The sequence below is a fragment of the Gymnogyps californianus genome, chromosome 16 (assembly GCF_018139145.2).
Source record: "Gymnogyps californianus isolate 813 chromosome 16, ASM1813914v2, whole genome shotgun sequence".
Lineage (NCBI taxonomy): Eukaryota > Metazoa > Chordata > Aves > Accipitriformes > Cathartidae > Gymnogyps > Gymnogyps californianus.
Window position 1 is genome coordinate 239,466 of NC_059486.1, and position 17,540 is coordinate 257,005.

At 59.0% G+C, this 17,540-nt stretch overlaps 1 protein-coding gene across 1 annotated transcript in view; it reads right to left on the reverse strand.

Moving 5' to 3' along the window:
* Window positions 1-6,404: 6,404 nt before the first annotated feature.
* The window catches only part of POLE (DNA polymerase epsilon, catalytic subunit), a 32,174-nt gene continuing 21,038 nt past the window's right edge, over window positions 6,405-17,540 (reverse strand). The window contains exons 32-49 of the mRNA XM_050906864.1: window positions 16,632-16,775; window positions 16,126-16,266; window positions 13,700-13,853; window positions 13,505-13,611; window positions 12,460-12,636; window positions 11,825-12,048; window positions 11,472-11,692; window positions 10,647-10,851; window positions 10,000-10,173; window positions 9,585-9,710; window positions 8,918-9,050; window positions 8,619-8,805; window positions 8,370-8,501; window positions 8,069-8,262; window positions 7,646-7,846; window positions 7,232-7,357; window positions 7,017-7,106; window positions 6,405-6,785 (exon numbers count right to left, since the gene is read on the reverse strand). Coding sequence (XP_050762821.1) covers window positions 6,672-6,785; window positions 7,017-7,106; window positions 7,232-7,357; window positions 7,646-7,846; window positions 8,069-8,262; window positions 8,370-8,501; window positions 8,619-8,805; window positions 8,918-9,050; window positions 9,585-9,710; window positions 10,000-10,173; window positions 10,647-10,851; window positions 11,472-11,692; window positions 11,825-12,048; window positions 12,460-12,636; window positions 13,505-13,611; window positions 13,700-13,853; window positions 16,126-16,266; window positions 16,632-16,775 — 2,850 coding nt within the window. The 3' untranslated portion in view covers window positions 6,405-6,671. The remainder of the gene's footprint in view (window positions 6,786-7,016; window positions 7,107-7,231; window positions 7,358-7,645; window positions 7,847-8,068; window positions 8,263-8,369; window positions 8,502-8,618; window positions 8,806-8,917; window positions 9,051-9,584; window positions 9,711-9,999; window positions 10,174-10,646; window positions 10,852-11,471; window positions 11,693-11,824; window positions 12,049-12,459; window positions 12,637-13,504; window positions 13,612-13,699; window positions 13,854-16,125; window positions 16,267-16,631; window positions 16,776-17,540) is intronic.

Sequence of the window (17,540 nt, forward strand, 5' to 3'; positions counted from 1 at the left end):
GAATCTCGGGTGGATCCCGGAGGAGAGAGCTTCCTTTAGAGAAGAAATCATCTCGGGTAGCTTCCCTGGAGGAGTCTGGGGCTGCTACCCGGGATCTCAGGTCCCTAAAGAAGAGGTCAAAAGCCTCCGGGAGATGCCTGGGAGGAATCTCGGGTGGATCCCGGAGGAGAGAGCTTCCTTTAAGGAGAAAATCATCTCGGGTAGCTTCCCTGGAGGAGTCTGGGGCTGCTACCCGGGATCTCAGGTCCCTAAAGAAGAGGTCAAAAGCCTCCGGGAGATGCCTGGGAGGAATCTCGGGTGGATCCCGGAGGAGAGAGCTTCCTTTAAGAGAGAAATCATCTCGGGTAGCTTCCCTGGAGGAGTCTGGGGCTGCTACCCGGGATCTCAGGTCCCTAAAGAAGAGGTCAAAATCCTCCGGGAGATGCCTGGGAGGAATCTCGGGTGGATCCCGGAGGAGAGAGCTTCCTTTAAGGAGAGAAATCATCTCGGGTAGCTTCCCTGGAGGAGTCTGGGGCTGCTACCCGGGATCTCAGGTCCCTCAAGAAGAGGTCAAAATCCTCCGGGAGATGCCTGGGAGGAATCTCGGGTGGATCCCGGAGGAGAGAGCTTCCTTTAGAGACAGAAATCATCTCGGGTAGCTTCCCTGGAGGAGTCTGGGGCTGCTACCCGGGATCTCAGGGTCCCTCAAGAAGAGGTGAAAATCCTCCGGGAGATGCCTGGGAGGAATCTCGGGTGGATCCCGGAGGAGAGAGCTTCCTTAAGGAGGAAAAATCATCTCGGGTAGCTTCCCTGGAGGAGTCTGGGGCTGCTACCCGGGATCTCAGGTCCCTACAGAAGAGGTCAAAATCCTCCGGGAGATGCCTGGGAGGAATCTCGGGTGGATCCCGGAGGAGAGAGCTTCCTTTAGGAGAGAAATCATCTCGGGTAGCTTCCCTGGAGGAGTCTGGGGCTGCTACCCGGGATCTCAGGTCCCTACAGAAGAGGTCAAAATCCTCCGGGAGATGCCTGGGAGGAATCTCGGGTGGATCCCGGAGGAGAGAGCTTCCTTTAAGAGAGAAATCATCTCGGGTAGCTTCCCTGGAGGAGTCTGGGGCTGCTACCCGGGATCTCAGGTCCCTAAGAAGAGGTCAAAATCCTCCGGGAGATGCCTGGGAGGAGTCTCGGGTGGATCCCGGAGGAGAGAGCTTCCTTTAGAGAGGAAAATCATCTCGGGTAGCTTCCCTGGAGGAGTCTGGGGCTGCTACCCGGGATCTCAGGGTCCCTAAAGCAGAGGTGAAAATCCTCCGGGAGATGCCTGGGAGGAATCTCGGGTGGATCCCGGAGGAGAGAGATTCCTTTAGAGAGGAAATCATCTCGGGTAGCTTCCCTGGAGGAGTCTGGGGCTGCTACCCGGGATCTCAGGTCCCTAAAGAACAGGTCAAAAGCCTCCGGGAGATGCCTGGGAGGAGTCTCGGGTGGATCCCGGAGGAGAGAGCTTCCTTTAGAGAGGGAAATCATCTCGGGTAGCTTCCCTGGAGGAGTCTGGGGCTGCTACCCAGGATCTCAGGTCCCTCAAGAAGAGGTCAAAATCCTCCGGGAGATGCCTGGGAGGAATCTCAGGTGGATCCCGGAGGAGAGAGCTTCCTTAAGGAGGAAAATCATCTCGGGTATCTTCCCTGGAGGAGTCTGGGGCTGCTACCCGGGATCTCAGGTCCCTAAAGCACAGGTCAAAATCCTCCGGGAGATGCCTGGGAGGAATCTCGGGTGGATCCCGGAGGAGAGAGCTCCTTTAAGGAGGAAAATCATCTCGGGTAGCTTCCCTGGAGGAGTCTGGGGCTGCTACCCGGGATCTCAGGTCCCTAAAGAAGAGGTCAAAAGCCTCCGGGAGATGCCTGGGAGGAATCTCGGGTGGATCCGAGGAGAGAGTTCCTTTAAGAGAGAAATCATCTCGGGTAGCTTCCCTGGAGGAGTCTGGGGCTGCTACCCGGGATCTCAGGTCCCTGAAGAACAGGTCAAAGACTCCGGGAGATGCCTGGGAGGAATCTCGGGTGGATCCCGGAGGATAGAGCTTCCTTTAGAGACAGAAATCATGTCGGGTAGCTTCCCTGGAGGAGTCTGGGGCTGCTACCCGGGATCTCAGGTGCCTAAAGAAGAGGTCAAAATCCTCCGGGAGATGCCTGGGAGGAGTCTCGGGTGGATCCCAGAGGAGAGAGCTTCCTTTTAGGGAGAGAAATCATCTCGGGTAGCTTCCCTGGAGGAGTCTGGGGCTGCTACCCGGGATCTCAGGTCCCTCAAGAAGAGGTCAAAAGCCTCCGGGAGATGCCTGGGAGGAATCTCGGGTGGATCCCGGAGGAGAGAGCTTCTTTTAAGGAGGAAAAATCATCTCGGGTAGCTTCCCTGGAGGAGTCTGGGGCTGCTACCCGGGATGTCAGGTCCCTAAAGCACAGGTTAAAAGCCTCCGGGAGATGCCTGGGAGGAGTCTCGGGTGGATCCCAGAGGAGAGAGCTTCATTTAAAGTGAAAAGTGATCTCGGGTGTCTTCCTTGCAGGAGTCTGGGGCTGCTACGCGGAATATCCAGGCTATATAAGAAAAGGTCAGAGCCTGTCTCAGCTGGATCCTGGTGGAGAGAGTTTCCTTTAAACTAGGCCCAACAGCTCAGGCAGTTGCCCGAGAGGAACCCTTGGTGGCCTCCTGGGATGACAGAGACCTGCCCGAGGCAGAAACCTGTCTCAGGTCTCCGTGCTTGGAAGCCCCTGAGATGCCTCCAGGGAAGAGAGGGAAGGGGCTGGACAGTACTGGTGTCCCCTGGAGCCATGGCAGCCCCGGGGAGCCAGGCAGCAAGTCTTGCTCACATGCTCAGGAACAGCCGGCCGCCAGTTCTGGGGTCAGGAAGGAGTTTTTTCCCCCGGGCAGATTGGCACAGGTCCCGGGGGTTTTTTCGCCTTCCTCTGCAGCATCGAGCACGGCCCCTTGCCAGGGCTCCTCGGGGCCTTTTCTGGCCAGCGATTCCCTGCTCTTGCAGGACCAGGAGTCCAGCTGTGCCCTCCATCCCTCCGCCTCTCTTCCCTGTGCCAGCCTGGCAGGGGAACCGCAAGGACCTCCAGGCATGAGGTCACCTGGGGGTCTTCTGCCCTCTGCAAAACACGGCCCGCTTGGCAAGGCTGCAGGCGCGATGCTCCGTCAGGAAGGAGCCGCCGCTTGCCGCCCGGCCGTGCCTGCAATAAAAGCGGAGCCTTGGTCTCCTCTGCCGGAGTTGCTGGTTGTGTCTCGTCTGTCCTGGTCGCAGCCCGAGAGCATCTCCGCCGGCCCGGGCCTGATCCTGTTCCTCGGGCCCAGGGCTGCACCTGCACACCCTGCCCGCTCCGGGGGGGTCTGGCAGCCTCTGCCCTGCGGGGCGGCAGGGAGGGAGGGAGGGAGGGAGGGGAGCAGCTCTGCCCCCCCAGCCTGGCCAGCACCCAGCCCTTTCCTCCAGGGAGCGGCCGGGTCTGCCGTGGCCGTGCTGACCTCCAGCCCGGAGGGTTGGTCGGTGCTGCCAGCAGCAGGAGGAGCTGCTCTCCGGGAGAGCGCTCCAGCCTGGCCCCCTGCACCCCGTCCCGGGGGCCCCCGCCGGCTCGGCCTGGGGATGCCCGAGGGCTGCCCCTCTGCCTGCTCCCGTGGGGACCCGCTCACGGACCTGTTGGCCCGGCGCTTCTGCCCCTCGGGCCCTGCCGGTGCCTCCACAGCCTCCCACGGAGCAAGTCCCACCCGCTCCCTGGAACCAGCCCCGGCCCCTGCCCGCACCCACCGGGAGCCCCCCGGCCCCCTCCGCGCCCAGACCTGCCCCGCCGCTCCGCCGGGCCTCCCGCCGCGCAGCCGAGCCCAACCGAGCTCAGCCGAACGGGACCGAGCCGAGCCGAGTCGAGCCCAGCCGAGCCGAGTCGAGCCCAGCCGAGGGGAACTGAGCCCAGCCGAGCCGAGACCAGCCGAGCCGAGACCAGCCGAGCCGAGCCGAGCCGAGCGGAGCCGACCTCAGCCGAGCCCTTCGAGCCGAGCGAGCCGAGCCCAGCCGAGCCGAGTCGAGCCCAGCCGAGGGAACTGAGCCCAGCCGAGCCCAGCCGAGCCCGCGGAGCCCAGCGGAGCCAAGCCGAGCCGAGCCGAGACCAGCCGAGTCGAGCCGAGCCGAGCCGAGCCGAGCCGAGCGGAGCCGACCTCAGCCGAGCCCTTCGGAGCCGAGCGGAGCCGAGCCCAGCCGAGCCGAGCGGAGCGGGCAGGCAGGGCGGGCAGGGCGGGCAGCGCTGCCTGCGGGCGCGGTGCGGCTCCTCCAGCCGCAGGGGACGGTGGGCAGGAACCGGCCCCTCGGCACCGCGCACCGGGCGCTGCAGCTCCTCGTCCTGCTCCGCTCCGGCGGGGGAGCGCGGAGACCTCCTGCCCACGGCCTGCCCGTGCCGAGGGCCCCGGGAGCCGGGCTGGGGTGAGGTGCGGGAGGACCAGGCGTCAGGCGCAGCTGGAGCGGGGCAGTGCCACCTCCCAGGGACTCCATCCCGTGTCTGACGGGATGAGTGACGGGTGGCCGAGGAGCAAAGCATCCCTGCAGAGCCCTGCCTGCCCTCTGCACCTGCGGGAGCAGCTAAATCCTACCCAGGAGAGGAACCCAGCGCTGCTCCATCCTGCTGCCAGTGTCTGCACCCCTTGTCCAGCCCCAACATCTTCCAGTCCTTTGTGGCCCTCCACTCTGGCTCTGGAGCTGCTTGGTGCCCAGCCAGCTCATTTGAGAAGCCTGTTACTGGGGCAGAGCACTCCGGGCCAGTGCGAATGGCATCCTTGGCAAGGGCCTGCGGCCCAGCACTGATGGCAACCCAGCCTCGTCCTGCTGGGGCGGTGAGAGTGGGGCTGTGCTTTGTGGCTGGGTGAGAGCAGTGTGGATTGCGGGGGTGCTGTGCCCGTGGTGGGTGCCGTGCCCGTGGTGGGTGCCATGCCCCAGGGATGCCATACCCGTGGAGATGCTGTGACCCCAGGGATGCCATGCCTGTGGGGAAGCTGAGCCCGTGGGGGTTGCCGTGCCCATTTGGGTGCTGTGACTGTGGGATTGCCATGCCTGCGGGGCTGCCATGCTCATTTGGATGTCATGTCCCGGTGGTGCCGTGCCCATTCGGATGCTGTGCCCGTGGCATGCTGGCGCTGTGCGAAGTCTGCCGGTCCTGCTGCAGGGTGGGGTGATCAGTGTGACCATCAGCTGGAACTGCAACCTGGACCTGTCTGACAGCAACTGCAACCCCTGCTACTCCTTCCGTCGCCTCCAACCCAAAAGGACTTTGGCTTCGCCCGGCTACAACTACATGTGATGGCCCTGTCCCCACCATGGTCCCCCTGCCCTGCGTCCTTCTCCAGCCCTGTCCCACCATCACCACAGCACCTATTGGTCTCCTCTGAGGATTCTCCTTGGTGGGGGGGGGCATTGCCCTGGGGGTGCTCCAGCCTCGGCCAGCCCATCCCATCCCATCCCATCCCATCCCATCCATCCCATCCCATCCCATCCCATCCCAGGTACCACCAGAGCTGGAAAGGGCCATGGTGGCAGGGTGGGATAACGCTCGCTCTGCCTGAGACCGTCTGAGTTGCTCCCCAGCTCCGAGTGACCTGCTGCCCCCAGGAGGAGTTGCGCCCATGGACGGGTGGGACGTGTCCTACAGCCACCTGCTACCGCTGCCAGCCCCGGGCTTGTCAATAAACCACAGTGCTCAGCATCCCTGCCTCGGGCTGCTCACTGCACGTGAAATGGAGGGGACATGGGTGTCACAGCTGGTGGCTGTGTCCCCCTGCTCAAGCTCTGCAGTGCCATGGTAGGGACATGCACAGCCCCCAGCCGTGGTGGGGAGCTGGAGGGACATGGGGCTGCTTGCCCTGCTGCAGTGATGTGGGAACAGGCCAGGGTCCCCCCAGCCCTCTATGGGCACCATCCCTGCCCACAAGCTGCCTGCAGAACCTTACACAGGCAGGGGCCTGCTGGGGTAGGCAAGGGCGCGCTGCTGGGCTCCCCTGCCTTGATTTAGGTGGCATTGCCACCCCCGAAGGGCAGTGCTACTGCAAGAGGAGGTCACCCCTGACTGCATCCCGAGAGCAGAGCCAAGCCCCCGGGAAGCACAGGAGGGGCTCTGGCTGCAGCCCTGGGGCCTCTTTCCCCCCAGGAAGGCAGGAGCAGAGGCAGGGCCAGGCCAGAGGCACGTACTGAAGCGCAGGCTGCAGCCAGATGCGCACTTGATGGCAGGGAGCCACTGTCGCATTAGGGGCCAGCGCTGCCCCTCCGGTGCTGGCAGCCCCTTCCCCTGGAGCTGGAGGGGGACAGCTGGGGGGCACTGCCAGGCTGCAGCCTTCCTGCCCCCATGGGTGGGAGCTGTGGGCCACAGCCCCTGCTTCCTCCCTCCCCAGAAACTACACCTGCTTTCTACAATCTATTTATTTATAGAAATTCAACATTAAAACCACAGCTGGGGGCCAGCACAGACCTGTGGAGCACAGCTCCAGCCCCTGGTGCCCCCAGAGCCCCAGGGCAGGCAGCTGCGGGTAGGACAGCCCCCAGCTCCTGCCTTCCCTCCCTCACCGCAGGAGAGGAAGCACAGCTTCTCTGGGGTCTGGCGCATGGCCAAGGGGGTCCATGACCGCTCTGCCATGGATGTGAGGGCATGGCCCCGGTGCCCCGACCAGCACCCACCACCTCATTGCCGGAGCTGGGGATTGGTGCGCAGCAGCCACTGGATGGTTTCCAGCAGGTGGGCCATGCCATAGTGCTGGGCGATGTTCTGGAAGACGTTGACGTGGTCCGTGAAGGTCTGGGGAGAAGGGAGCAGGGAGGGAAGGAGGCTGCCCAGCACCCCTGAGTGAAGGGGGGCTCCAGGGGGGTGGCCAGGCAGGGCTGGTGGGGCACAGGGCAGCACAGGAGGTCCCAGGGGACAAGCAGTTAAAGAAGAGGCAGAGGAGGAACAGGGCACCGCAGGGCTCCTTGCTGTCCCTCTGGGAGCTGCTGGCATGAGGCTGGGCTAGGCAGGAGGGTGCAGGCATACCTGGGAGGAGATGGTGAGGGTGAAGTCTCCAGCACAGCTGCAGTACACAGGCATGTGCGTCTCCTTCACGCCATGACACTTCTTGCACACCTGGAGGCCAAGGAGTTTTAGGTGGGCCAGGATACAAGGCCAAGCCCCTCTGCCAGGAGCAGAGTGAATGTGTCCGGCCTCAGCCAGCCAGGGGGACGGGCAGAGCCGGGGAGCCCCGCACTCACCAGGTCCTGCAGCACAAAGGCCATCAGTTTCTTCTGCAGGGCTTCCACCAGTGCTGCTTCGATGGCATCGGAGTCGTACTGCGCCTGGCAGTTGGAGCAGATCCAGCTGGGCAGCACCGACCCATCCTAGGGGCAAAGAGGAGGGAGGTGAGCACCAAGAGTCCCAGGCACTGGGATGGTGTAACCAGTTTCTGGAGAGGACGGAGCATCAGCCAAAGCCAAGGGATGCTCAGACCTGTCACAGGCAGCTAGAAAAGGAGGTGAACAGAAAATGGCCTTGAGGTGAGGTTGATCACCGGCAGCAAGCAAAGCTGCAAAGCAAAGGGGTTTGAGAGAGAAGATGGGTAATGTGACTGACTGGCCTCCAGCATTGCCATGCTGCGGGCTCTGGTGTCCCCAGGAAAGAGGCTGCACCTGGGAGAGGGCAGGGTCCTTGCACAGGTCCAGGTCCCTGCAGAAGTTGCAGTTCCTGCAGATGACTTCAGGGAGCACGTAGGAGCGGCAAGGGTCCCGAAACTGGGCTTCTTCAGAGAACTCGCCCACCTCGATGAGGCGCAGCAGGTCCCGGCGCAGTTTGTTCACCTGGTTGGTTATGTTGGCATCCAGGGAGAGGACCTACGAGAACAAGAGCCAGGTGAGCCTACTAGCAGAGAAGAAGAGAGTGTCCTCACCAGGACAACTCATACCCTTGTGACCTCATATGGATGCCTGACAAGACAAACTGGTTGTAGATCACTCCTGGAGGAAAGCTGGAGCAAATCTGAGTCATGGACAAGGACCAGAATTTGAGCCCTGACAGCAAACCTTCAGAAAAGGGGCCTGGCCCACCCCACTGACCTTGCAAACGTATTTGATGAACTCCAGAGCCGGGTTGTTGAGCGGCAAGTAGGAGCCAGGCAGCACCGGGAACATGTCTGAAGGCTCAGTGGCATTACGAGAACCAGCCATCTTCTTCTGGATCTTCTGGGTGATGGTGAAGAAGCTCTGGGTGAGCTCATTGGCCACGTAGTCCTGCGAGAAGGTGATCATGCCTACAGAGATGGAGCAGAGAGCACTTGAGCCATACGGTGGCACATGGGGACAGCAAGGTGGGCGGCTCTCCGCCTGCACCAGGGCTGCCCCGTGGCTCGGCACTCACCGGGCATGGCCCCCATCTCCCCCAGCGCCTCCTGGGACACCTGGCTGGTGCTCCTCCTCTTGACGGGGGTGCTCCCGGGGGCGTTGCGCCGCAGCTCCTCCTTCATGCTGTGGTACACGGCCACAATGTAGGCTGGGGAGACACGGGCAAGGCTCCAGCTCCAGCCCGTGCCACCGGCTGCCCCACTCCAGGCTCTCCCTGGCACCGGGGAGGCACAAGCGACCTCATCCCCTCCCTGGGACAGCTCACCCGACACGATCATCAAGAAGTAGCTCTGGCAGGAGGCGGCCTGGGGCAGGAACTGCGCGATGTTCCAGCTGTTCTCCAGCAGCTCCTCCACGTTCGGGTCCCCTTCCTCCTCCTCTTCTTCCCCCACCTCCTCCTCTTCCTCGCTGTCCTCCTCCTCCTCCAACACTTGCCTCTTGCTGGTGTCCTTCTGGAGGAGCCAGCAATATCGCAGTGGTTCCTTGTGCCCAGCCAATGCCTCCCCGCTCAGCTCAACCCCCAGCACCCTGCTCCTGGGGGACTGAGCGCTTCCCATCTCTTACCTCCCCGTAGTGGATGCGAGAATCCACCTTTCCCTTGATACCTCCATAATTTGCTGGATCCATCCAGAGCAGGAACTCCCAGCAGCGGGAGAAGGAGATGGTCAGAGAGTGGAAGATCTCCTTGGAGTGGATGCTGGAGGGAAAAGACTGCAGTCACCCACAGCGTTGGCATCGTCCCTAGTTCAGAGCCTTCGCCATGGGACACCACGGAGAGGAGGTGGTGCTGGCAAGGAGAGAGGGGGTTCCTCTCTCCCATCCAACCACTGGCGGGGACCCCACGAGAAGCCATGCCCCAGGAGTCTTCACTCCCTATGCTTGTGTCAAGGTGCCTGTACCATGGCTGGGATGCTGAGAGCCAGCCAGGGGATGAGGTGCTGGGCACCTCAAGTTCTCCTGAAGGTCTTTTCTGGATTGAATCCTATGAGTATTCTTGGAATATTACCTACAGAGGACAGCTAAGGGACAGATCCCTACTCCAGGCATGACACCAAGAGAACTGGGAAGCCTTGTCCCTTCAGTAGCTTTGCCAAAAAATATAAATGCAATTCAGTGCTGAGGCCTGTCAAAAGGCAAAAAATCAGCATCCTCCTTCCTGGCCACGAGCCCTGCCTCGGCTCCATCATCCGCGAGCCTCATCTCCAGGCCTGGCTGGGCAAGCGCACCCCACCTGTTGATGATGTACTCCATGTAGCTGATGGCGTCCTCGATGCGCCGCTTCTTGGTGCACAGAATGATCCGGTTGAAGTTGGCGTAAACCACCGAGGAGCCCAGACGCTTGAACTCAGCCACCAGCCTGCAGGCAGGGCACAGGAGCGGGAGTCAGCGGGCAGGAAGGCAAAGCCCGAGGAGCAGATGCGACCCGTGGAGGATGTGCTGATCCAGCACAGCCAGGAGTCAAGCATCTCGGTGATGCCACAGCAAGGGAGCTCACCCAAACAGTACGGGAGGTCCAACCTACTGCCCACCTCTCTGGAGGCTGCAGAGGGGAGTGACTCTGGGTGCCAACAGTGCGTTAGTGGTCACTAACGCCATGCCTGTCCCTTCCCCGTTCACCAGCCTGGCACGCTCCAGGTCTCACTTACTGCAGGAAAAGCTTCTTCATCATGTTGTGGAGTGTGCGGTGCAGTGCCGGGTCGTAGAGAAGGGAGGAAGGAGAGCGGAGCCAGCGGTAAAAGTGAATGACCTGGTTGTCTGCGTAGACGTTGTGATACTGCGTGATCTCCTTCACCCAGCTCACCACCATGCTCTTCAGGATCCTGCCAGGGAGCAGAGACCAGCATCACCCCACCAGCCACGAACGACCCCTTCCCCCTTCCAGACAGGGACATGTTTTTGGATACGCTGGAGGATTCAGAGCAGGATCTCTGCCAGAGCAGAGACATGTGAGCCCTCAGCACATGAGCCACAGGGTAAATATGTGCCTCTATAACCTGGTGGAGCACAAAGAAAGGAGAAACAGGAAAGGGCAAAGTCTTCACCAACATCCCCATACATCTGGTGGCTGAGCCACCAGGCAGTTCTGAGCCCAGGATCTTCAGAAGTCTGTTGGAGAAGATGCCTGCCCTGCCCTTGAGACCTGAATTTATATTTAGAGCACCCCACAAGCCCCATTGCTGGCACAAGTCTGGGAAAGGCTAAAGCCAGAAGGGAATGAGAGGCAGGACCCCTGAGGGGACCTGCCAGGATGGAGACCAGATGCTCCACCTCCTGCTGGCTCCTAGAGCCGTACCTGAAAGTGTTGGAGCAGAGGGCAGTTTCGTCATAGCTGGCCGGGATGTTGGCAGCTTGGTTCCCTGTCACCATGTCTTCTAGGGATGCCTGCTGAATCACGTCGAAGCTGATGCTCATGCTGGAGCCTCCTTCCATGTCGTTTATGTGGTGGGACTGCAACACCGTATTTACAGCCAGGCTCTGGATGTCCAGCTCCAGACACACTAACAGCAAACACAACGTCTCAGGAGGCAGGCAGGGCAAAGGACCAACAAGGACACCCTCCCTGCCCCTCTGCCAGAGGTGCTTTTCACAGTTATAAGGGTGGTCTATAGGTGTTGCCACACTGAGTGGGGAGATGCTTTCACAGGCGTGACTGTCTTGACCAGCACTTGTCTTCCAACAAGACTTGGACCTACTAACCCTCTGGGGACCACCATTTTTTTCTGGAAGCTGCAGCAGAGGAGCTCAGAAGAACTGACTACCACTCAAGCTGCTTCTGCCTCTGAGAAAGACCTGTCCTAGGGCCGCCAGGAATGACCAGCTGAGCTAGTCTGTCCTTGGGCTGACACATTGCAGGTGGTCTTCTGAGTGCTGCCGTTGGTGGCCGTGAATGGGAAAGAGTCTGCATTCGATGCCTGCACACACTGCGGTGAGACCTCCCTGCCCCAGGACATGCCCCTTGCATGCACCTTGCCCAGGTCGCTGCTGAAACGCCAAAGCTGCTGGTGACTACTGTCAACGCAGAGACTCTTTGGAGACCGCATCCATCCCTCTACAGGGCTTGCAGAGCAGGAGTCCAGCTCTGCCCCCGCTCAGCGCTACCACCCTACTCCCTCCTCACCTGTGGAGTAGCAGCCAGGGTTGTTTATCTCCACGGAGGCTCTCTCATCAAACTCCATGACTAGGCGGTTGTCATCAGCCTCCTTACCCCCCAGGTCTGGGCGGGCCGTGGGCGAGAGCCACAGCAAGTGGTTGTGACGACGGAGGTGGCGCGAGAAGAACAGGTCAGAGCCGAAGGTGGAGATGTCATCGGGGAGGTTCCCAATGGGGATGTGGTAGTACCTGGGGCACAGAGAGGTGAGTGGTCATCGGGGTGAGCACAGCTGCAGAGAAGACCCCTCAAGGGACGAGGCGGCCTCCCGTGGTCCCATCAAGGGCACGGCAGCCCCAGGGGAACACGGCCGCCCTGGGCACCTGCTCATCTCGAAAGCCTGGGAGAGGCAGGTGTCCAGGTTGAGGTAGTGGCGGATCATGCGGCGGGCGGCATGGCGCTGCCAGTCCAGGACCGAGTAGCTGATGTCATCTACCAGCCGGATGGGGACCAAGGGGAACTCCTCGACGATGGGGATCCCACTCGCCAGCCGTTTCAGGTCCCAGTTAGATTGCACAGCAACCAGCGTGGGGCCCCGGCGCTCGTCCTGAGTGAAGGAGAAGAGGACATGTCCTGGTGCACCTCTCCAGTGAGCGCCCTCTGCTCAGCAGGAAACCGGCAGTGCCGGATGCCCCGTCCCCAGAGCAGGTCCCCACAGCGGGGACAGCACACCCCAGCACTCCTGAAGCACCCACCTCCATGCAAGCAACTCTCCAGCTGAGCACAGGGACGGGGGAGATACTGAGGTGGCCTTGCTGCTGGCACTGCCCTAGGCAAGCCACCCCAAGCAAGACAAAGCCCTTGAGCAACACCCACTTCTACCCTTGACCTTCGGGCCAGCAGCTACGTGCAGGCGCTGTTGGAGCTGAGGCACCAGCGCCTTCCACAGCATCCTCCCCTTCCCACGTGCCTGCATGGACAAGGTCCCGCGGAGACCTTCCTCGCACCTTCATCTCACCTTGTAGCCCAGCAGCAGCCGCTGGATGGCTCTGTAGACGGCCTTGGGGTCAGTCTCAGCGCGTACTTCGAAGGTGTGCTTGTCCGGGGGCAGCAGCTCTTCACCCACCTTTTCCAGCAGTGCGCTGCGCTCCGCCGAGAAGAGGGTGGTGAGATTCGGCATCTGGTTGCTGCGTACCTGCGCCCAAGGGGGACCGGGTTGGAGCCGGGGGTAGAGGGACCCCAAGCTGTGCAGTCCCAGGGGGCTCTCCCCTCCACGCATCGTGAGATGCCTTCCACCGAGCCCTGCCGACACATGGCAGGGATGCATGATGCGTGGAGAAACCTCCCACTGCCTGAGCCCCATCATAGAATCATAGAATGGTTTGGGTTGGAAGGAACCTTCAAAGCTCATCTAGTCCCACCCCCCTGCAATGAGCAGGGACATCTTCCACCAGATCAGGTTGCTCAGAGCCCCGTCCAACCTGACCTTGAATGTCTCCAGGGACGGGGCATCTACCACCTCTCTGGGCAACCTGTGCCAGTGTCTCATTACCCTCATTGCAAAAAACCTTTTCCTTATGTCCAATCTAAATCTCCCCTCTTTTAGGTTAAAACCATTACCCCTTGTCCTATCGCTACAGGCCCTACTAAAAAGTCTGTCCCCATCTTCTTATACGCCCCTTTTAAGCATTGAAAGGCCGCAATAAGGTCTCCCCGGAGCCTTCTCTTCTCTAGGCTGAACAACCCCAACTCTCTCAGCCTTTCCTCATAGCAGAGCTGCTCCATCCCTCTCATCATTTTTGCGGCCCTCCTCTGGACCCACTCCAACAGGTCCATGTCTTTCCTGTGCTGAGGACTCCAGAGCTGGATGCAGTACTCCCAGTGGGTCTCACCAGCGCAGAGTAGAGGGGCAGAATCACCTCCCTGACCTGCTGGCCACACTGCTTTTGATGTTGCCCAGGATACGGTTGGCTTTCTGAGCTGTGAGCGCACATTGCCAGCTCAGGTCCAGCTTTTCATCCACCAGTACCCCCAGCCCCCCAGCCTCCAAAGTCCCACCTTACCTTGTCCAGCACAAAGATGGCAGCTTTGCGCTGCGAGGGGATGAAGAGGCCCAAGAGCGCCTTGCTGCCCTGGGAGCTGTGGTAGAGGTAGATGTGGCGAATGCTTCCTAGGGACACAGAGCACAAGAGCATCAGTGGTACCCACGGGTGCGAGGCCCCGGGTGCCCCACGAGCCCCTCTCCCCGGGTGCCTCACCTGGCTCCAGGTAAGTGAACTGGGCCAGCGAGCGCATCTCCAGGTGCTCAATGTCAAAGGTTTCGGCCTCTCGCCCCGCCAGATGCCTGACGAGCTGCCTGCTGACCATGCAGACGCAGCCCAGGTGGATCAGGGCACGGAGGAGGAGCGGCACCTGTAATGATGGGGAGAGATGTGGTGGAACAACGTTCCGCTACCAAGCTCCTCTCGGGGGTTTCAGACCTAGAACAACCCGGCTTAAAAACCACAGGCAGGACATACCTGAGGTGCCTCCGGCATGAGTTTGGTATTATCACCCTTGCCGGGGCTGGGGATACAGAACAGGTATCTTAATTCACATGTGTTCCTATCTAGCCCCAGATCCCACCATCAAGGGCAGCAGCAGGTACTTTGGAGGATGTGTGGAGCAATATCTGGGCAATCTCGCAGCTCTGCAACTTGTGGTTTGGCACTCCTTCGAGACAAAGGCCTCATCTGAACCACCAGGTAACAGGCACAGTGGGAGACCCACCGCTGATTCGCCCTGTTTTATTAACCCTACAGCTGTAAACTCCACCGCTGCAGAAGACTCCTCCTGAATGACTTGCTGTGGGACCTAGTCCCAGACCAGTGAGAAGCAATAAACATTCCTTGCCTAATCACACTTCCCTCATGCCAGTTTTGATTTTATAGACTCCTAGTACATCCCGTTTTCAGATCTCTTTAGCAAGCTGAAGCATTCCTGTGTCCCTAAGTCCCATCCCTGCAAGGAAGCCGTTCCCTCCCTCACACCCTCCTTATCATTCTCCTGTGTTAGTCCTGCTACATTTTTTGGAGACCGTGCTCAGAATTGCACTGCAGGTGTTTAAAGGTCAAGACAGATCTTTCCTTGCCCAGGACTGTGTCCAGCTGGGTTCTCTGTATCTCCGAGGACAGAAACTCCACAACCCTCTGGGCAACCCGCCCGACCACCCTCGCAGGAGAAGTTTTTTCTGATGTTTACAGAGAATTTCGCATGTTTCAGTTTGTGCCCGCTGCCTCCCGTTCTCTCCCTGGGCACCACTGAGAAGAGCCTGGCTCCTCTCCTTTAGTCCTCCCATCGAGAAGGTCCCCTGAGCCTCTCCTCCTCCAGGCTGAACAGTCCCAGCTCTCAGCCTCCCCTTGCACGACAGATGCTGCAACCCCTTCATCATCTCGCTTCCTTTTATATCTTTAAAACGTCTCCATGCCCCTTGTTTTACTTCAGTTGCTAATTTTAATTTTGTCTTAGCTAGCTGCTTCTTGATTTTACCTAGTCCCACTTATTAAACACTATGGTAGTGGAGAGGACTCAGGTTTGCTACCAGAAGATCTACAGATATGATGAATTTGTGTACATGCTAGTCACTTTGGCAGAGTAATTTGAAATAAGTTTTGGACGCTGCTTACTAAACTAAGAGTTGTGCCTTGCCTTGTGGGACCTTTATCCAAATTTTTTAAAAGCAGAAATTTAAGGTGACTAAAAATGGTTTCTTTCATCATGCCCCACTGTAACGCTTTCCAGGCTATACCAACAACTTCAGTAGCTGAAGTCTCCCAGCTTTATGATGCTGCTTCTTGCCCTTGCAGCCTCTTGCATCTCACAAAGCATTTTGTAGCTAATGGCACCACTGCTCACACCGAGTTCATCCTCCTTAGGCAAAGACTTTTGATCCATAATAATTCTATGTTGCATTTTAGTAGCAAATTCACTTGCCTTTATGCTTTCTTTAACATATAGCTCCACTCTTACAACGGTGCAACCTACTCTGCCACTTGCATATACGTCAGGTCCTGACACTACAATGTCTTCTTGATTAAATACCTGTCACCAGGTTTTGAGCTGCTGAACAAACCAGTGTCCTCATTAGAAGCAGGCATCCCAGTTTCCCATCTTCATTTCAGGCTTTCAGCATTAATAGCACTGGTAAATTTAATTTTGGCTTGATTGCTTTGTACTGAACTTCATTTAGGTTGTTCTTGCTCTTCCCGAACTTTCAAGTTGCATCCTATTCTTCTTTCTAAAGCTTTATAAACAAGGTTATACCTTGTTTTAGAGGACAGGGCACCCAGACCAATGCACGACTCCAGATGTGTTGGGTTTTCCCCCATCTTTACTCTAAATACCCCTTATCTTTTCTGGTTCAAACACCAGCAGGCTGGTTCTGGTTTGGTTTAGAGGAAGATCACCCTTTCTGCTTAAATGCCTTCTTTCCGCAAAGTTTCCTAGCGCCAAATAAACCGAACCCCCTTTCCCTGACATGCCTCAAACCACGTGCTGATACTCAGTATCTCTGCCCATACGAACGTGGGTATATTCCCCAGTACTCTGCTGTGCAGGGTCTTTGATTTTTGGTGTGTGCCACCGGCGCTCAGACTAACGAGCTACCGCTCAGCAATCCTTAAAAACGAGCACCCGGAGGAGTTACCTGCGTCTCATACACTCCCTCGATGTCCGGAGCAGAGAGGTCTGCATTGATTTCATTGATGTGCTCTTGGTACATGTCTTCAGGGACGGAGTATTCATACAGGTTGTAAACTAAGTTTGAGCGGGGCAGGATCCTGTTCACCTGCCGAGGCAAGGGACATGCTTAGCGGGGCACGTCACACCACGCAGCACCGCTGCCAGGAGCTGGGGCACTTCTGAGGGCTGCAAGGAGCTGGGGTCTGAGCCAGCCCGGCTCCCGGTGCTCCTCTCTCCTCAGGAAATCAGTGGTTTATGCTCATGCACGTTACAAATTCCCAGAACAGAGAACCTGCTTTCTGGGCAGGCTGGGATTAGCAGAAGGACCGGGGACTGGATGAGGTACATCCGTAGAGTGGGAGAGTGAGGCTCTGCAAGGCGGATGCTTGTAATATCTGCTTGCAGCAGAGGTGAAGCACCTTATCTCAATGCAAGCGGCTGCTTCCCCTTCCAGAAGGGGCATGTCCTCACCCTCCTGTAGGCTGCTCCCTCCTCCGGCTTCGGGACACGCTGGTTGACGTAGAAGACCCGGGGGATGCTCAGCCTGATGCAGTGCAGGTCGCTCCCGATCACCGCCCACAGCCTGAACAGCCCAGGCTGGCTGGTCTCAGCGATCTGCAGGACACGGGGGTACAAAGTTAGCGTTAGCAGGGAGATCCAACACATTATCAGTGCTTACGTCTAAGCTGCGGAGCACTTTGTGGATCTATATGGTCAGTTGGTGGCCACAAAGAGAGCAGGGGGCTTAAAGAGGCATCGCTGTCAGCGCTGGAGTCCCCATGTCCTGCTACTGTCCAGGGCACCATGGAGAAAACTCTCTGGCGAAGGCTGGCCACCCAACTCAAGCTGACCCTTGATGTCAGCCAAGACACTCTGACGCCCTGGACCAGCCGTCCCATCTCCAGCTCGTGCTTGCACGAGGGCTGCCTGCAGCTCTGAAGGCCTTTCTGGAAGATGAAGTCGGTGACAAGGGGCTGGGCTCAGACGGCCATGCGTAACGAGGATTTGTGAAAATGCCTGGATGGCACCACCCCACCTCCGCGTTTGTACGTTGGCTGCTTCCAGGCATCACTGGAATTCTGTGTCCATCACAGGCACGCTGTGCCCAGTGCTGGGCTCCCCAGTACAGGAAAGACAGACATACTGGAGAGAGTCCAACGAAGGGCCACAAGAATGAAGGAGGGACTGGAGCACCTTTCATGAGGAAAGGCTGGGAGAGCTGGGACTGTCCAGCCTGGAGCAGAGGAAGCTCAGGGGGATCTCATCAATGTATATAAATATCTGAAGGGAAGTGCAAAAAGGACGGAGCCTGGCTCTTCCCAGTGGTGCCCAGTGGCAGGACCAGAGGCCATGGGCACAGACTGGAACACAGGAGGTTTC